The sequence below is a fragment of the Hetaerina americana genome, unplaced genomic scaffold (genome assembly GCF_022747635.1).
Source record: "Hetaerina americana unplaced genomic scaffold, ioHetAmer1.1.p SCAF_5, whole genome shotgun sequence".
Taxonomy (NCBI): Eukaryota; Metazoa; Arthropoda; class Insecta; order Odonata; family Calopterygidae; genus Hetaerina; species Hetaerina americana.
Window position 1 is genome coordinate 22,663,913 of NW_027287095.1, and position 18,815 is coordinate 22,682,727.

The window sequence follows — 18,815 nt, forward strand, 5'->3', positions numbered from 1 at the left end:
TATTATGTATTTCTACAATGGAGTGTTTTTTTAAATTGAATTACCATGAAATTTCAGCCAAATATCATCTTGTTGGGTTTTCAAATTATACCTGGTTAGTGATATATTTTATTGCCCTATTCTAAAAGCATTTATAGTCTATTAACCCTGTTAATGTTGCTCTCTTAGTGTAGTTCCAATGTGTCTATTGCAGAAAACATGTATATTGATTCCTATTTTAGCTTCTCCATCAACACATTCACAAACAATGCCTATTCTAAAAATTTACTCAGAAATCAATTAAAATAATTATTCATTGTTAGTTTTTTTCATTTTCCTTTTTATTTCAATGTTACTGCATATGTATGAGTTCAAGTTTTTATTTGCAGGAATAATCATTGATATAGCCATGTTGTTCTTGGGTGATTGATCGTCAAAGTGACTTTGTAGAAAAATAGCTACATGCTTAGCCTTTCCTACGATGTACACAAAGTTGAGAATAAATTCGATTTTTCATGAAAAAAAAAGAGGAGACCTTACTTTTCGAATCACCCTTGTATAATGCGACGGACTCTATGTATACATGAAGTATTATGTATTAGAATAAAGAAGTGCTACATTTTATAATAAATGAAGTACAGATATTATATATTTCTTCTTTTTATCATGGTGTTATGAGATGAAATAACTGTGAAAATAGCAGATCTGTATAAAATGGAATGCAATTAGAAAGGCACGTTAACAGACTATTTTATTTTTGCGAGACTCTTCTTTAAATTATTGTGTACATAGGTATGTAATGTTGGGATTTTTTCAATTATCATTACATAACGCCCATGGTCATTTTTTTCGATCATCTGAACATTTTTGTATAGATACATCATGTGTTATCGATGGGAAAATACGGTACCTTCATAAATCTAACAAAAATATGTTTTTAGTAATTCCTAATATGTTGTAAACATTGCTGGGGCATAATGGTAGTTTCTGAGGGAACGTCTTGCATTGGTTAGAGATCTTAATCCTTTTGCTGGTGTTTCAATGCATCGCTTCACCTTTATTAATAGAGGGTTTCTTTTGTGATCTGCAAAAAAAAGAATTAATTCCTGAAAGAATGCTTCTGTATTGATACTATGAAGTCATTTTGAGTTAGATTTTGTTAAACTGTCCTCCTTATATAAAGCATTGCCTTATAGTTTTTCTCCTATCATGAATTTCTGCTACTCCTAAATATTCTTTTTAATTGAATCCCTATTTGTAATTTTTTCACCTTTCTTATACTTTGCTCTGGACTTGTAAACTTAATTGTACCCAGGATCATACGTAAGCATTGAAATGTATTGCATGAAATAAATAGCTGTGGAAAATTACAATATCATTTTTGTGCACGTGAGATGCAGCCAGTTTGGATGGTTCTGATAGTAACTTAGAGGTGCTGTTCCAATACGATTATAAGTCCATTTCTCATAAATATTTAGATACATTTCACATGTGTGAAGCAAACGGTAACTATGGCCGTATGAATATTATGGGAAGAATCAACCCCAGCCATACTCTTACAAATGGGCGAAGGATTGGTGAGGGAGAAGAAATAAATAAATAAAATAAGTAAATAAATAATTCAAATTAAATAAACATAAAATGAGATGGGGGTTTTGGAACAGAACAGATGCATTTTGGTTTAATCATTTTCCATTCTAAACTCCCCCATATCATTTTATTTTATTTGAATTATTTATTTACTTAATTTATTTATTTACTTTATTTATTTATTTACTTTAATTATTTATTTACTTTATTTATTTATTTCATTTTCTTCTCTAATTTCTCTCACCCATCCTTTGCCCATTTGTAAAAGTACAGTTGGGGTTGATTCTTCCCATAATACATTTCACATATTTTACGTGTCCCGCGTTAGGTACCAAACCTTCCTCTTATGCTTAACAATCATGTTCATTGCCAGCAGGAACTGTCATGCATCATTCAGTATCTCAAAATTTTAGTGAGTTATGCATTATGTCCTAGGGAGACTACATATAATTGCCATCTTGTCTTTGAAAGGGTTCATTTCCTTTTAGATTTCTTAAGAACAAGGCAAGATGTTGTTTTCTCTGTTTTCTGTCTGGTGTCTAAGGTAAAGTGTTCTTCTCAACTTCAAAGGTGTAGCAATTTAGGAAGCATTTCCTCTTGTGCATTATACAGTTCTATTAACATTGTTTTTCTGCAAAGTTAATGACTCAATTGAAACTTGTTTATTAATTGAATTTTAAATTTTATGATACACCTTGTGAAGAAACAGACTAGACAAAGCTTCAGATGACTTAAGTTAGATGTAATTGAGTTCAGAGAAACCATTTGGTGTACGTCTATGTCATAATGAATATCTTTCTGAATATCTTTTCAGGTGAATCTGACCTTATGGGGATCTCAGGCAGAGGAATTTGATGGGAGCCAGCATCCTGTTGTGGCAGTGAAAGGAGCTAGAGTATCAGATTTCAGTGGAAAATCTCTTTCTCTCTTGAGCTCGAGTTTAATGAGGGTAATTAATATTTGTAATGTTTGTTTGTATGTTTTAGTCTTGATTGTTAATAAGAGAGCCATTGGAACATGCTGCCTACTCCAATTATTATTATTATTTAATGCAGGATTTCACTGCTTGTAACGTCTAACTTTTGAGCTACCCTAAACCTCTGGAAGTGATGGCATTGATGGCTATTTGGAATAATATATATTTGTTCCTCTCAACAATTTGCCTGTGTGTCTATTTTGTGTGGTAATAATGGCTTATACATTTATGATGTGTTTTTCTGTCAGGACGTCATTCCTTGGGAAAATTTCAATCCCACATTTTTTACCAAAAAAGCCGATGGAGTGCTCCTTTTCTCCCAGTGATCCACATCCACAAAGAATAGCAATAAAAAGTTCAATTTATAAAAAGTTCAATTTTTATAAGCAATAGAACCAGTCATTAATTTTCAATTGTATTTTTTTCTCCCGTTTCTATCATTTTTTATATGACAAAGCATAGGTGTATTAATCAACAAGTTCAAAGCACTGGTGCTATCCCCAATATTGCTCTTCGTTGAAAAATTTGTAGGTACTCTTTTCTCATTTAAAATGTATTTCTATGGACGTTGTCCTGGTTAATTGGTTCCTGACGGAACAATTTTCCAAGTGGTTCCTTCCGGAGTCACTTAATGACTTCCGATAGACAAATATTCTTAATGAAAACGGGATAGCCAAGACAGTAAACTTGATTGGCACAAGGTTGAAAAGGTGGGTGGGGGAAAAACAAAGTTACAAATAAGGGGTGGGACAGAGAACACACAATAGGTCACTTGGGTGTGTTTAATAAATAGTGACCCACATACACCTGAATCACACACCAAAAAGTCAAAATAAATAAAAAAATCAAAACAAACTTACAGCCACTTGATCACTAGGGTGTGCTAAGGAATAACAGCACTCCACTAAACAGCATTCACACATGCACTCAGGGCTTGTAGACACCAGGTGTTTCGCCTGCCAAGCAGGCGACGTTTTTATTTCCTTTTTTTGTTGCTGTTCATTGGTTTCTTAGCATGAACTGATTATACTATCATATGTCCTGCCACAGCTTCATGTTTTTTCTTTTCAGACATGAAATGACTCGTTGAAAATAATGCTTCAAATATTCAGTACAGTTAAAGATATATGAACATAGACAAAAGCTGCCTCCAAAACATTTGCCTGTTAGTGAAACATTCTGTGTTATAAATTTGAATGAAATACATCTTGATGTTGATGGTAGATTTATTGAATCTGCCAAGGAAGTACCCTCTGAAATAAAGTAATTAAAAGTGAATACATCCTTAAGCTCACAGTACTTACACCTATATGTTCAAATTTACAATTCATATGAGTGCTGCTGTTATTTAATTGGAATAAAGATAATATTATTCCACCTAATTGAACAGAAGGGCTGTATAGAATTCCTCACAAAATAAATGATATAGCAGAAATAAATGAATTCAAATCACATTATCTGACAAAACAAATTTTGTGGAAATAACAAGATAAGGCCATTTCCAGGTCGAAAAAGTTTACAAACAGTTAATTGAACCACTCTTTTAAGTGTTATTTGGGGAATGATATTCCCCAATGTCACTTGGGCATAGTTAATCATAGAATTCAGTGTGTTTATATTAAACCAACCATGGATGTCGGCATCCAGAGAATGTGTATCCAAACAGCCATTGGTAGTTTTTTAATATTATTATGACAATATGCAATCTTACTTTACTTTTGTGTTGCATATGGGTCCATTTTGGATAATTTCCTTACAACTCCCCCAGGGGATCTTGCATCTTATAATCTTCTTGAATGCCATTGCTAAATATATCCATGGTTGGAGTACAATCTTTATCATCACCTTTGTGATTTTCATTGGTACTATCGCTTACAGAATCACATTCAACAATACCATGCAAGTAGGTCAAAATTTTGTCCGTTTTATTTTCTACACATCATTGTCACTTTTGCAAGGTCTAGAACAAAACTCAACAAATTCCTGGTAATTCATTAAAGGCTAGCATACAACATTGCACAACACCAACATCTTGCCTGACACTGGGATAGCAACAATGTTGTTGAAGTCAAAAGCCAATACTGCCTTTTTATGTAAAATATTCTGTAAATTCCTTTAATTATCAATGAAAATTTTACTGGCGTAATCAAGTTAACATTCAGTTAAAGTCATTGGAGCCCAACATTTTATCATCAAACAAAGAGAAAGTGTAAGAAATTGAATTCAAAAATGATCAAAATGAACACTCTACTGTACTAGTGTTAATACATATATTTGTTTGCTTTTCAACATAAGTGCCCAACCACTGTTTAAAAATTTGTCCTGTCTTGTGATGGCTTAATAAATTCCATCATCAAAAACCTGTCTCCCTTCAACCTGTGCTATTGCTATAATTTGACTGCGGGTTTATTTCTGATACACTTTCTCAGCATTTATTTCAGTACAACAACATACACATTGTACAGTTGAAATTTTAAATTTGTTGAACTTATAAAACATATAAAGCATTTTAAAACTAAAAAATAAATGTACATCTTGTCAATATCCAAGACAATATGTGACCAAGGATGTTTTCTGAAGCTCTCCTGTACAGTATATCTCAGGCCTCATCTCAAATTTACCCAGTAGAAATGTTTGTCTTGCAACCTGATCAGCATGTCAGTGTCATGGCTCTAGGATGGTAAATTAGTATTTCATTGCATATCTGATTCAGATTGTCAAGTGACAAAATGTCTGGGAATTCCTGGAATTTATATTTAATTGCTAAGAAGATGCATAAGTTTCGACTCAAATTCCCTTTTTACAGATCAATCCTGACATTCCAGAGGCTCATAAGCTAAGAGGGTGGTTTGATAATGTTGGATGCAATCAAGAGTCCCAGAGTATCTCGAAATCAGGAGGTGCAGGAGGTGGTATGTATACATGTTGACTTAATCACTATGTAGTCTCATTTTTATTCATCAGAGAACTTCTCAGGGTCAGAGTTGAGGAAAAAGGTGTCACTGAACTATGCTGAAGCTGTAAGAGAAGTGTTTGTGATAAGAAAAGATTATATGACTGTAATATGTATTAGGGTGCACATTTTCATTCATATATTTCTGCTATAGAGAAAATGAAACTTCTCACTATTCTAATCAAGCAATATATTCTTTGCTGTACATATAAACTACTATACTTTTTGGAAATCAGATTTGTTCTGTGGCTAATTTGCTGATTCCCATAACAAGTGCATAGAATTAAAGCCTAACAGTTATAGAATTAAAGCCTAACAATAATAGAATTTTCTCTTAATATTTGAAGCCAGTAGTACTGACAAACAGTGCTGTCATGTTTCCATGCTACAAACGAAAACTTCATATTTAGAAACTTCCATGTTGTATCGTTAGTGGAAGTATTTTGTTAATCATCTACCTAGAGTGTGTCTAGAAAGTGTGAACGTTCTAGATACTCTCTTCTAAAGATAGGCAAGTACTAAATTTATCTCTGGTATGCTAGGAAAGAGATTGAAGGGGAGGATAAGGGAGTATATTGAGGAAGAGAGACTCTAATTTAGAATGTTGGGATGAGATTTTTGGAAATTGAGAGAGCAGATTTGCAATTTCGGGATGATTCTTGGTGATTAGTGATTTGGCAGGTAAGTTAATTTATTTATTAAATTTATTCTTTTTACAACCACTCACAGTCTTTGTCTTTCATTTTGTTATGTTTGGTAGTATAGTCAATATGAGTCGTACATGAATTGATGCATCTTAATTACCATCACTAAGGTTTTGTGTCATAAGAAACATTAGATAGGTTTAATTATGATCAATTTTGGGTAAAAGTTAAACAGGATGCAATTCTTCCTTAATGGTTGCTTGTAGCATGATTGGTGCAACGAGAATAAAGAAGTTTAAATTTTCCAGAATCTACATAGCATTGACAAATAAGGATAATGAAATTTTAATCTAAATTAAGTGAGTGGTGTAGGCATGATTTTGTTCTATGATAGCATGTCTCATCTTGTCCAGTTAACCTTTTTAGAACAAAAAAAGTATTTTGTTTTACTTGTGATATTCCTTTGGAGGAAAAATTTACTTTAATTTAAAAAAGTAACCAGGTAAATAGTGGGCTATAGCTATTTTATAAGTGATTTGATTGCTGATGAGCCAATTTGAATTTTTTTATAGCTGGTGGTGGTTCCCAATTTAAGATGCTCGCTGAGATGAAGACCGATGGCTTAGGAGGTGGGGAAAAACCAGATTACTTCAGTTGCAAAGCATATGTCATGATGGTGAAAAAAGATGGACTTTTGTATCAAGCCTGTCCCGAGCCTGACTGTAACAAGAAGGTAATTGTTCCCTGTACATTATTTTTCCAAATTTGATCTCTGATAAAATAGTTTTTATAATTTTACAATATTTGATTAATTATTTTCAATATTGTAATATCTGAGGATTAATATAAATTAGCTATCCAACTAATTCTCTTCCTGGTTTATTTCTTCATTTAAATAGTTTTTTTTCTTTTTTTATGCCAAATATTTTATGACAAATTTTCTTTTCTTCATTCCTTTGGGTGTTTTTCTTTTAAATATTCCGTAAAATGTAGGTAAAATGTTGTGCTTAAAAGTATAATAGGTAATTGAGTGAAATCCTCTTGAGTCTTCCACCAGGTTAGTGTCTCCATTGCTGCTGGAATTTTGAAAACTGGTTGAGTCATCGTCATCAGGGCTTCTAAATTCATTTCTGAATGTGCAAGCCCCAAGGACGATGACCAAGTCGTTTTTTGAAATGTTGGCCACAAATGAGACTCAAACCTGGTGGAAGACTGGAGAGGATTGCGCTGAACAAGTATGCTGGGAAAGCACTGGATTTTTCATATGCTAGATGAGTTTATGCTCTTATTCTAAATCGTGTCCTCTCGTCATCTTCGAAGTACTCAGATGAAGTTTTTTTGTTAGTCACTGAATATAATCACAGTATGTGCGATCTGCTTTTTTGATACCATCCGTCAGGCTTCACTTTTGTAAAAAAAGCATATTTATTTGTATTAGTTTTTAATACAAATAATAAATATAAATATATTTAATAATAATAAATTATTATTATTAAATATTTTAATAATAATAAATTAATAAATATATATATATACATGTATGTATATATATATATGTAAATATATTTATATATATTTTAATATATATATTTATGTATATGTATGTATATATATATATATATATATATATATATATTTATATATATATTTATTTATATATATATTTATTTATTTATATATATATATTATATATATATATATATTATATATATATATATATATATATATATATATATATATATATATATATATATATATTTATATATATATATATATGTAGAGAGAGAGAGAGAGAAAGTGAAATTATTGGATGTACAAATATTGTATTGCTTCATTTTTTGCTGTGAATTTCGAATTTTTAAATATGACATTGCATCACTTTTATATCTGCTCTCTCTCACTTGTTATTTCATTCATTTTGCTTATTGGATGCATGTATAATTAATATCCTGTAAGTTAAACACCCCATTAATTCATCCACTATGATAATTACAGTGGATTATAATGTGTCTTGAAACAGCAGTTTAATGATCTGCTGCATATCTTGGTGCAAACAGGTATTCATGTTATGTAGTTATGTACCTTAATTTCAGTGTGTGAAGTGATTATTAGAACTGTAAATTTTGATGCAAATTTCACCAAATTCTGAAGGCATAATTTAATTGATAAAATTGATTTACTTTCTTATTCATGTAATGTACAGGATGACCTCAGGTTATATCTCCAGGTTTATGATTTCCCCTGAAGTACATATTTTTTCATACTATTAAATTTGTGGCGTAATCAAAATATAATTTTATCATATTATGTACGTTTTCAAAATTTTTGTTATAGTTAACTGGAATGGAAAAAAGATTTTAAGCAGAATACTCTTCACAGAATCCAGGTAGCATAGTTATGATCTAAAACAAAGTGTGAGGGAATATATATTAAATATTTAAATAGTTATGTGTTTAATAATTGAATGGGAATGAATTTATTTATTGCAAATCTCTTGTTCCAGATTTATTACTGATCTTGCTGTAAAAAAATCCTTGATACTCCGTATAAAAAATTAATTTTCTTGCCCATGTGAAATGAACTCCTAGTTATCTGGAAAGGAACACCATATTTTATCAACTTAGTAATTTGGCATCATTACAGTCTAGAGTTTGACTCTCTCTAATGACTTTCTTCTTCAATGCAACAATTTCAGAGTGTAAAAATCATTCGCCTTGACTGGGATTCGAACCCAGATCCCTCAATATCCGGTCGAGTGCTTTAGCCACTTAAGCTACCGAGGAGTCCTCTTAAACTCTGAAATTTAAAGCACTCGACCGGATATTGAGGGATCTGGGTTCGAATCCCAGTCAAGGCGAATGATTTTTACACTGAAATTGTTGTATTGAAATGTACATTAGCGGATGACTCCGTTAAAAGCTACTGTTGTGGCATCTCCCGCTGTTTCTTTGGACTTTCTTCTTACAGATTTTTTGTCGAGTCATTTTTAAAACTATGTACAAAATACTATTACATGCACACAAAAATTACTAATAATATGTTGGAACAAAATTTGAAAAAATATGTGATCTCTGGCGATGCTAAGATGCTAGCAGAATGGGTTCTAAAGACATTGAAGTAGCAGGCGAGCAATGAATCCAGGAATACCCTGTTCCTTGTTACTCGTTATGTGGAAATTTGCTCGCTAAGCAAGTCATTTTTGGGACCAATAATTTTTACTTCTTATGCAAATTACTTGCTGTGCAAGGTGCTCGTTGAGCAAGGTTTCACTGTATTTTGGGAAAACAATAATGACCTGGACCAAGTGGTAGTGGTGATTCGCAAATAAACTGAAAATAGTGCTAGAGTAATTTTTTACTTAGTCGAGGGCATAGTTAGATGAAGGAAAAGTCAGGCCATTGAAGACCAGCACTAACAAAGGAGAGTATGTGGTGGTGGCAGAAATTATAGCTTCTTGAGATTAGGTTGGTGATAGGTGGTGGCTACAATTGCTCACAAGAGAGTAAACAATGAGAAATTGTGCAATTTTCAGATGCGCTCTATCTTTTTGAAGACCCTTTGATTATGAATTGAATTCAGAAACCGTGTATACCTGCTATTTTGTATATTAGGGCCTTATGCCTCTCATGATGGTGCAGAGTGGATTGGAAGATAAGCACTACAATGACTAAGGATTGCAAATTGACTGACTACAATAGCTAATGCAGCTAAGGACTACGATGAACTATTTTATATGGCAGTGTTGAAGGAATATGCTCGTTATGAACTTATTATTAATTTAATTTCTGATGGTAACAAATAATTTGTTTACTTTTATTGGTGAGATTATTCATGTTTTTCAAATGAATTGTATACTTCTACAGTCATTGAAATCACTATTCAATTACCCACAGTGAGAAATCATGGAAAATAACCATGGATAATATAAGAGAATCTTGACTCTGCCTTGGAAGTAGGACACTACAGTTGACCTACCTCACTGGAACTGAGAGTAGCATACAATATTCTTAGAACTAATGCCTTTCTTCCTAAGAAATATATAAAAGAAATAAGAGTTACAAATTTGTTGGTTCGTTGAGGGAGAGATAAAATGGCATCAAGATATTACTGGTTAAATACAGAGCCATGAGTATTGTGAAGTATAGTGTAGGGACAAAAGTTCATTGAATTAGTAGTGAGATGTGGTAAAATCCATGTTTTTCAATACTTTAGATTTTGAAGTAACAGTACTTTTCCATATACCTCATTCAGGAAAAAATGTTACAGGAAAAAAACAAAAACTGAAAAGAATTCACCATGGATATCATTGGTCACTCATTACCAAAGTTGTGAGGAGAGGCAATGGATTTTTATTTTTATGAACAATTTTCAGATGTCAAGACTTGGAGAAATGGAAAAACATGAAACTGATGTATCACATACATTACTATCCAAATCCTATTCCTCTTCATCTGATTGCTAAAATATTTAGGAGATTTTTTGGAGGAGATGTTTATACAAGTAGCCTTGTGTAATCAGAACATACGGGACTTAATTTTTTCATGCTATAAACAATTAATACTATATGAAACCATGTATATTGGGCATCATGTCATCTTGTTTCCCCAGATGTCATAGCTTAAAAAGGAGGTTCAATTCCCTCCCTCATGGCTTTACCCTTTTCAGAATACCGCTGGGTAGGCGAGTGAAGGCCTTCTTTGCTAAGATCATTAACCCCTCAAGCCGGTATAGGTATTTAAATGCTTGGGCCCCACTCACGGTATTTAATCTTTCTAAAATCTCTCCCTGTTGCAGCATTGTTGAAAATAATTTATATCTTTGTAAATATAAATTCTAAAATTAAGAAAAAAATTAACTTATGTTAAATTGCTTATTCTATTTAGTAAAAATTTTACTTATGTTATGTTTTATATTTTCATTTCTTTATTTGCCTTTAAGTTTCGAACCTCCATTCTAAAAGTTCGGTTTTGTGTGATAAAATTTGAAACAATCCTCTAAATATAGGCCTGCCATTTAGTCGGGGTGCTAGTTCACTGTATCTCCCCTTCTACCTTGTGCGGAGCACAACTGACATCTTCTTTGAGGCCTGGACTTCTTCCAGGTCGGCTGTATCTTTTCAACGAAGTGCCTCTCGACCAAAACTCCTCGCTTGAACTTGCACTATCGCATTGAATACTCACTTCTCTTTCTCCGTCTAGGTGTTCTACTTAATTCTCTATATTATCTTCACTCAAAAAAAGCTTATCCCTCTTGGAATCCATTACAGGGGTTATATACAAGGCTTTTTTAGTTCTCTTTCTCAAGAAAGAAATCCAACAGCTGAGACTATAGATCGTGGTGAGACCTCACGCCCTCACAACTGTGATGACAAAACAAAAAGAAAAAATGATACATGAATGGTACTTATCTCATAACGACAGACTTAATAGATTTATCTTCCTTTAAGAGTGCCTTCTCATGTAGTCAAAACGGAAAGATTAGGAAGACTTATTATCTAAGAGGCCAAGGACAACCATAGATTTAAAAAAAATTCAAAACTGAGAGAGTTGAGTGGGGCGATGTATCACCTACCGAGACCGCCACACTGAGGGGTTAACCATGCCATGAGAATGAAAGGGAAGTGTTTAGCTTGCTTGCTTGCCCCTCATTAATGCATTAGCATTTTAAAGATGAAAATAATTTGCAGTCTTTCTTCTAGGTGCCTAATTTGTTTAATTTTCCCATCAAAAGTTAAACTGACTACTTGTTTTAAGCTATGAATACAATTTGTGGTGTTATCATTTGCCTTAAAATCACCCTTTGCGCAGTGTTGTAGTAAAAATGTGAATTTTGCCATGTATTTTGAATTATTTCTCACTCAGGTGATTGACATGTGCAATGGGATGTACAGATGTGAAAAATGTGCCAAGGAGTTTCCAAACTTTAAGTGGAGAATGATCCTGTCTGTAAGTTGCCTTGTATTTCTTTTTTTATGAAATAGCTTAAGGTAATGAACATAATAGTTGTAAATTTACCTATTAGATGGACATATATATGAAGAGGAAGAAGTAATCCCAATTCGGATAGTGTCTGCAAATAAAATATGGCATTGTTATGGATTCAGGAACTAAACTTGCGTGCAATATTATTTTGGTATAATTAATAGCTGAGGAGTTTAGGGTTTGTATTCACGAACAAGCATTAGTTTGTGTTTCCTTTTTATGATATGCTTCTCAGTTTTGTAATCTACACTCACTCAAAAGTCCCTAGTTCAATATGGAGTGTGGCTTTTTCATTCACTAGACGTTTGGCCAATCATGATTAAACAAGATCGTATAGAACATATATAAATAGATTTTTTTAAAGTAAGATCCATAAGGTACTCATCACTATTATTCATTGAAGCAATCATTTATGACCAGGGGCCACGCTTCATCATATAATGAACATAAGCAGAAATTTGAAAGTTTTCTGGTTATGTGATTTAACAGGAATCTTATATTTTTTATGCCATATTATCATTTGTTAATGCATTTTTTTTTGCTTGATTTCAATTCTTAATTTCTTAATTCGTATTATTTTCCTAATTTCCAATGGTTCAATTTGACTTTATTGTGGAAGTGTAAAGTTTAATGTTTACCCTCATTATGAAGGAATTCCACATGTTAAACCTGAAACTGTTATGCTAATGAAATTAATGTGAACGAAAGCTTTCCATACTGCCTATATTTAGTTTGATCTGTGGCCATCTGTGATTGCAAGAATAATTTAGAACTATTGACAAAAGGCATGAATAAACACTACAATTTCAGCCTTGTCATTAATGAATATAAATAAATTATAGAACTGAGACATGATAAGTTTCTCAAAAAACCAGTTTCAAAACCTTACTCTTCTGGAAATATCATTTTATCTTAACTCTGGCTGCAGTTATTTGGAATGTGATTTATTCCTAAAATTTTGGTGGCTACTATTTTGGGTTGATTGCATTTAGGTGGTGTATGTACTTTTATTTTAATATTGATATAATTCCTTATAGGCTAATATTGGGGATTCAACTGACCATACCTGGGTCACAGGCTTCCAAGAAAGTGCAGAAAAGGTCATGGGCATGCCGACAGATGAGATAGCCAGTTTAAAATTAAAAGAAGACCAAGAAGAATATGATGCAGTCTTCCAAAATGCTAACTTCAAGTGTTTTAACTTCAGACTCAGGACAAAAATGGAAACGTATAATGTAAGACATTTAATAATTAATCATAATTATATTTTTAACTTATAAATTGGTTGTTGCAAGTCTGAGAATTCACCATTTCACAAAATCCCTGTAGGATTGCATTGTGTTTTTAAACATACTTATCCAGGGATACGACTTTTATGTCATCCATGTAACCCCTATTTATCATCCATGATTAATTTTTCATAGGATACGAGGCTTGCTATGAATATGTAGAGCCTTGACAGCACTAAGTGCTTAAGATGCCATGACATTTTCATCTGAAAGTTTAAGCCTTTAAACGCTAACTTTCTTCAGAACATTTTGTCGTTTGATTATAATTTGTGTTGTTTACTGTGACTCTCAAACTTTTGTCTCAGCGAAAAAATGGAGTTAACTCATGAAAACTTTCGTATTATGATTTTTTATGACTTTCAATGTGGATTATTAAGACAGGAGTGCATCAATCAACTTACTTCCACTCGGTAATGAAGCCCCATCATGTGCCACTGTAAAACACTTGTATAACGAATTCCATCATGGCTGCCGTTTGTACAGCGACGAAAGTCATGAAGGTTGTCCAAAATCAGTTTTTGTGCCAGATAACATTGATGCTGTGCAATAACTAGTAAAGGAAGATCATCATGTGACTTATCGTGAGATTGAGACATCCTTGGGGATTAGAATGATGAGCATGAATAAGATATTGCATAAACATTTAGCTGGAAAAAAAAATTGTTCACATTGGATCCTGCGTAATTTGACAAAAGCGCAAACAGATGCTCGTGTCAATTGGTGCAAAAGAATGCTCAAGAAATACAATTTTGGTGCATCAAAAGCTGTGTATAACTTCTACACAGGTGACGAATCTTGGATCTATGCATTTGAGCCCGAAATAAAGCAGCAATCCACTGTATGGGTCTTCGAAGACAAGCCAAATGCAACAAAAGTGATTGGTGCACAAAGCACATCAAAGGAAATGATCGCCTGTTTCTTTGGAATAACTGGACATGTGGTACCAGACCGTTAGAGTAATGTAGAACCATGAATTCTGAATGGTACACATGCATTAGTTTGCCAGAAGTGCTTGGTGAAATATGGAAAAAGAAGCGGCAACAAAGGATCATTCTTCTTCATGAAAATGCCAGCTCTCACAGATCGGCTAAAATAACTACCTATTTGACTGGCCAAAATGTTGAATTGATGGGTCATCCTCTGTACAGCCCTGATGTAGTACCAAATGACTTCTTTTTATTCCTGTTTATCAAGAAAAAATTAGGTGGCCATCGTTTTGTGGCACCTGAGGAAGCTGTAGATGCATTCAAAAACCATGTTTCGGAAGTATCTAAATCAGATTGGAAAAAGTGTTACAACAATTGGTTCAAGTGCTGGCAAAAGTGTATTGATTAGCATGGAGAGTAATTCGAAAAATGAAGAAGCCATCTTCTACAATAGATTACTGTCTTTTAATTGTTAGGCTGAAAATATAAATAGCAACCCTAGTACACTTCATTTCACATTTCTATGAGAACTGTTCAAAAGGTATTGTGACTTTGGTGTTTTTTCAAACATTATTTATTTATTCATGAATATCTATTTTGTCCCCTTCAAAGTAATCCACCTTAGATATTATACACTTGTGCCAACGTTTTTCCAATCCTCGAAGCACTTCAAAAAATTATTTTTTGTGATCTTGTTCAGCTCCTCTTTCAATGTAGTCTTTATCTCGTCAATCGTAGCGTAGCATCGTCCTTTCATGGGCCTCTTCAGTTTCGGGAACAAGAAAAAAAATCACTGGGGGCCAGATCTGGGGAATACGGTGGCTGTGGCATCATTAGTGTGTTGTTTTAGGCCAAAAATTTGCACACAAGTTAGGATGTGTAAGCAGGGGTGTTGCCATTATGCTAAAAGCCAAGTTTTATTCTTCCACAAATCCAGGCATTTGTGGCAGATTGCTTAGTGCCGATTGCGTATAACTTGCAGGTAATATTCCTTATTTACCGTTCTACCCTGTGGCGAGAACTTATGATGCACCACGACCCTGCAATTGAACAAAACTGTAAGCAAAACTTTCACATTTGACCGAACTTGGCATGCTTTTTTTGGTCTTGGTTGGTGCTGATTGAGCTATAGTTTCCACGCTATATCCGTAAACCCATGATTTGTCACCACTTATGACCCTCTGGAGCAAATTTGGGTTGTCGCGGACGGAGTCTAACACCTCATTAGCAATTTTAATGCATTGCTGTTTTTGGTCAAAATTGAGCAGTTTTGGTATGAATTTTGCTGCAACCCGTGTCATGCTCAAGTCATTGGTAAAAACCGAAAGCCAATCGATATGTTCAGGTCCTCGGCAACTTCTCTAATGGTGATTTGACAATTGGCCAGTAATATTTTCTTTGCTTCATCGATGTATTCGTCTGTTGTTGACGTACTCAGGCATCCTGCACAGTCTTCATCATTCACATCTTCTCGGCCCTCTGCGAACCTTTTCTACCACCGATAAACATTGCTTCGGTCCAAGGTAGCTTCTCCATACTACAATCAACATTCGGATTGCTTCCGCGCACTTAATTTTGTTTTTCCACCCAAAATTTGATACAGATTCTTTGATGCATTTTTTGGAACAGGCAAAAATTGAAGACAAGCCAGAACACGGCCAAGCAAAATAGCTGGGAATCGAGATCGTGTAGGGGCTAATGTACAGGCTGCCCACTCAGAGGGCCCGCCCGTGTTTTAATCCCGGCGGCGATGAATATTTTTCAGTGGTATCTCAATCTCTACTTAAGGTGCTCTGTGGAGGGCACTTTGAGTGAGTATGCCATCCGGTGGATGGGACGTTAAGCTGTGGACCCCTTGATGCCTTTTGTTAAGAGTAGGCTAATGCCGACACCAGGTTTCTCTCCACCCTACATCCTTTCCTGTCCATCCCCTATGGCGAAAATAACCTCAGCAGTCGGTTGCCTCCCCTAAAAACTAATACTACTACAACTGGCAAAATAGCTGTCAAGAATTAATTGAACATTCAAAATGGCTGAACTGTTCGGCATAGGTGAGAGACTTAAGTACCAACATAACGCCACAAAAAAATCAAAAATCAAATATACGTAACCTGCAAAAATTCAAAATTCATGATACATTTGTAACAGACCTTGTACATATGTAGAGGTTGACCCACTGTAGAACTCTGTAGGTATAAATTTTTATGGTTTGAAATTTTTTACCCTAAAAAGCAATGCTTCCTTTTCATTTGTATTGAATTATTTTTTAAATATGATAATGTATAAGGTTGTTTACATTTAAACAAGTGATATAATGATTGACCTATCTTTATTTACAGGAAGAAAAGAGATTGAAGACAAACATTGTTCAAGCTGACCCTGTCAACTATGTGGAATATAATCGTAGATTACTCACAGAATTAAAAGAGGCCTTTGCTTGATTGACATGTATTGATAAATTTACTTATTTTGTCCCAATTTTTATACCCGAGTTATGTAATTGGATTTATTCTAAGGTAAAATTAATAATTATGAAATGAGATTTTTATTTTAATTTTTGTGGGCTTCAAATGTTAGAGATTAACATCTAATTTACTATTTTTTGTTCAAAAATTGAATAAGGCCATCAGTATTGCGCTGTCATATAGTTGAATAAATGTATGTGTGTGTGTAAACAAGGATTTTTTACATGTTACATATTAAGTTACAATAACTCACATTTATTTAATCATTAAAACCCATTATTAGTAAATATGCACAGTTTTCTTTGCTTTTGCTGGGATTGGAACTTAATTTCACAGGTCATCTTCATACTTGAGTGGCTCAATTTGTCCAAAATTTGATACGAAAATCTACTGCATCAATATAATTGTCTATTTATTATAGTCATAAAATATAGTAGGTAATCATCTAGGATTGCTTTTTTTGTAGACTTTCCATTACTATTAATAATGAATTACCACATTAAATACATGAATGTAAGGTTCAATGAGAATTTATTAAAATTCTTAAGACTTAAGGAATTAATTGAATATCTGGATAAGTTAATTATCTGGAGACCTATCCGGTGAGTTATTGATAGTTGAACTAAATATGTATATTTATTCAAAAAAGGAGTTATTCTTCATTGGCAATGCTGTAAGAATTCTTAAGGATTTGAATTCTGAATTTGCATTCCATTCGAAAACATTGAAATACTAATTTGATTACTTTTTTGTGGTATGTAGGTCATGTGAAAAAGAGATTTCGGTCCAATGAGTTGACAAAAAACCATCTTGAGATAACAATTGCAGTTGTCAAATTAAGTCTTTTTAATGATAAATTAAAAGTGTCTTCTGGAGAAAGAAAATGAAAATATCATTTAATATTTTGATTGTTGGAAAGTGATTTTTTGTAGCAATCCTGTGTGGTTAGCATTCATCTGTAATATTCAGCATTTTATCTATATGTTTAAAATGTCTCAATGTTAATGTATGTACTAAGAATTTCTTTGTATGAAGTAAATCAATGATGTCTTGTGATAAAATGTTGGTCTTTTGATGATATTAGTTGAAGCGAAGGTTGGCTGAAATAATGCATCAAAACCCTCCAGCTGAAATTGTCGCATTATAGGTATTAAGTGACATCGGGTTGAACTACATTGTGATCTCTTACAGTTGATGATTTTCTTCAGGTGAGAGGTTCTGACAAGGTAACAGCCATCATTAGCCATAATAGTCAATGATTGCAAATAATTTGTAAACATTAAAAGTAAATAGTATTGGTAATTTGTGAATTTTAGTATTTACTGCGATTGAATTACTGACGATCGTACTTTTCCACTTGATATCATATCAAGTGGAAAAGTACAAGTGTTACTATCAATTATTCATTATGTTTGACTTCCACCACCTCATGCCTGAAGCTACTCAAGTTACTACTATTGTGAAATTGTCCATGATTCCCTTAAGACTAATGTTTTATGTTTGATCAAGTTATTCCAAGTGAACTACACATTAAGATAAGTAATAATGGAGGCATTTATTTTAAAAATGTGTGCAGTATGAGTTACATACAATAATCCTCCCTCGTTAAAATCTTTCAGTGAAATCTGTCTTGAGTTTTGGGCATGAAATGAATTTTTTGTGTGAAAATCGGTCCATTTCTTATTTTTTCTCTAGTTTATTATACACATGCACAAGCCCTTGGAACTACCTTAGCACGTCTGAAATGAGTTTGTGAAATGGAAATAAACTACATGAACAACATGAGAAATAAAGGAGACTGTGTACCTATTACAAGAAGAGATTTGCAAGAAAAGGAAATTGAGTTCATAAAGAAACCATTCCGTGATGTTGTTCAAATGAGATTTGGATGAGTAATTTTTCCATGAACACTGTCATTGTAGGTACTACGTGCTAATAAGGCATAATCATACTGTAGATTATTATGATTTGGTGACAGAAAATTGTCATTTACAAAGTAAATATAGCAACTT

At 33.3% G+C, this 18,815-nt stretch overlaps 1 protein-coding gene across 1 annotated transcript in view; it reads left to right on the plus strand.

Annotated features, from left to right (window-relative positions):
- The window catches only part of RPA1 (replication protein A 70), a 36,965-nt gene extending 18,842 nt beyond the window's left edge, over positions 1-18,123 (plus strand). Inside the window, exons 9-14 of the mRNA XM_071592351.1 lie at positions 2,384-2,518; positions 5,352-5,457; positions 6,715-6,875; positions 12,004-12,087; positions 13,161-13,358; positions 16,678-18,123. Coding sequence (XP_071448452.1) covers positions 2,384-2,518; positions 5,352-5,457; positions 6,715-6,875; positions 12,004-12,087; positions 13,161-13,358; positions 16,678-16,779 — 786 coding nt within the window. The 3' untranslated portion in view covers positions 16,780-18,123. The remainder of the gene's footprint in view (positions 1-2,383; positions 2,519-5,351; positions 5,458-6,714; positions 6,876-12,003; positions 12,088-13,160; positions 13,359-16,677) is intronic.
- Positions 18,124-18,815: the final 692 nt, after the last annotated feature.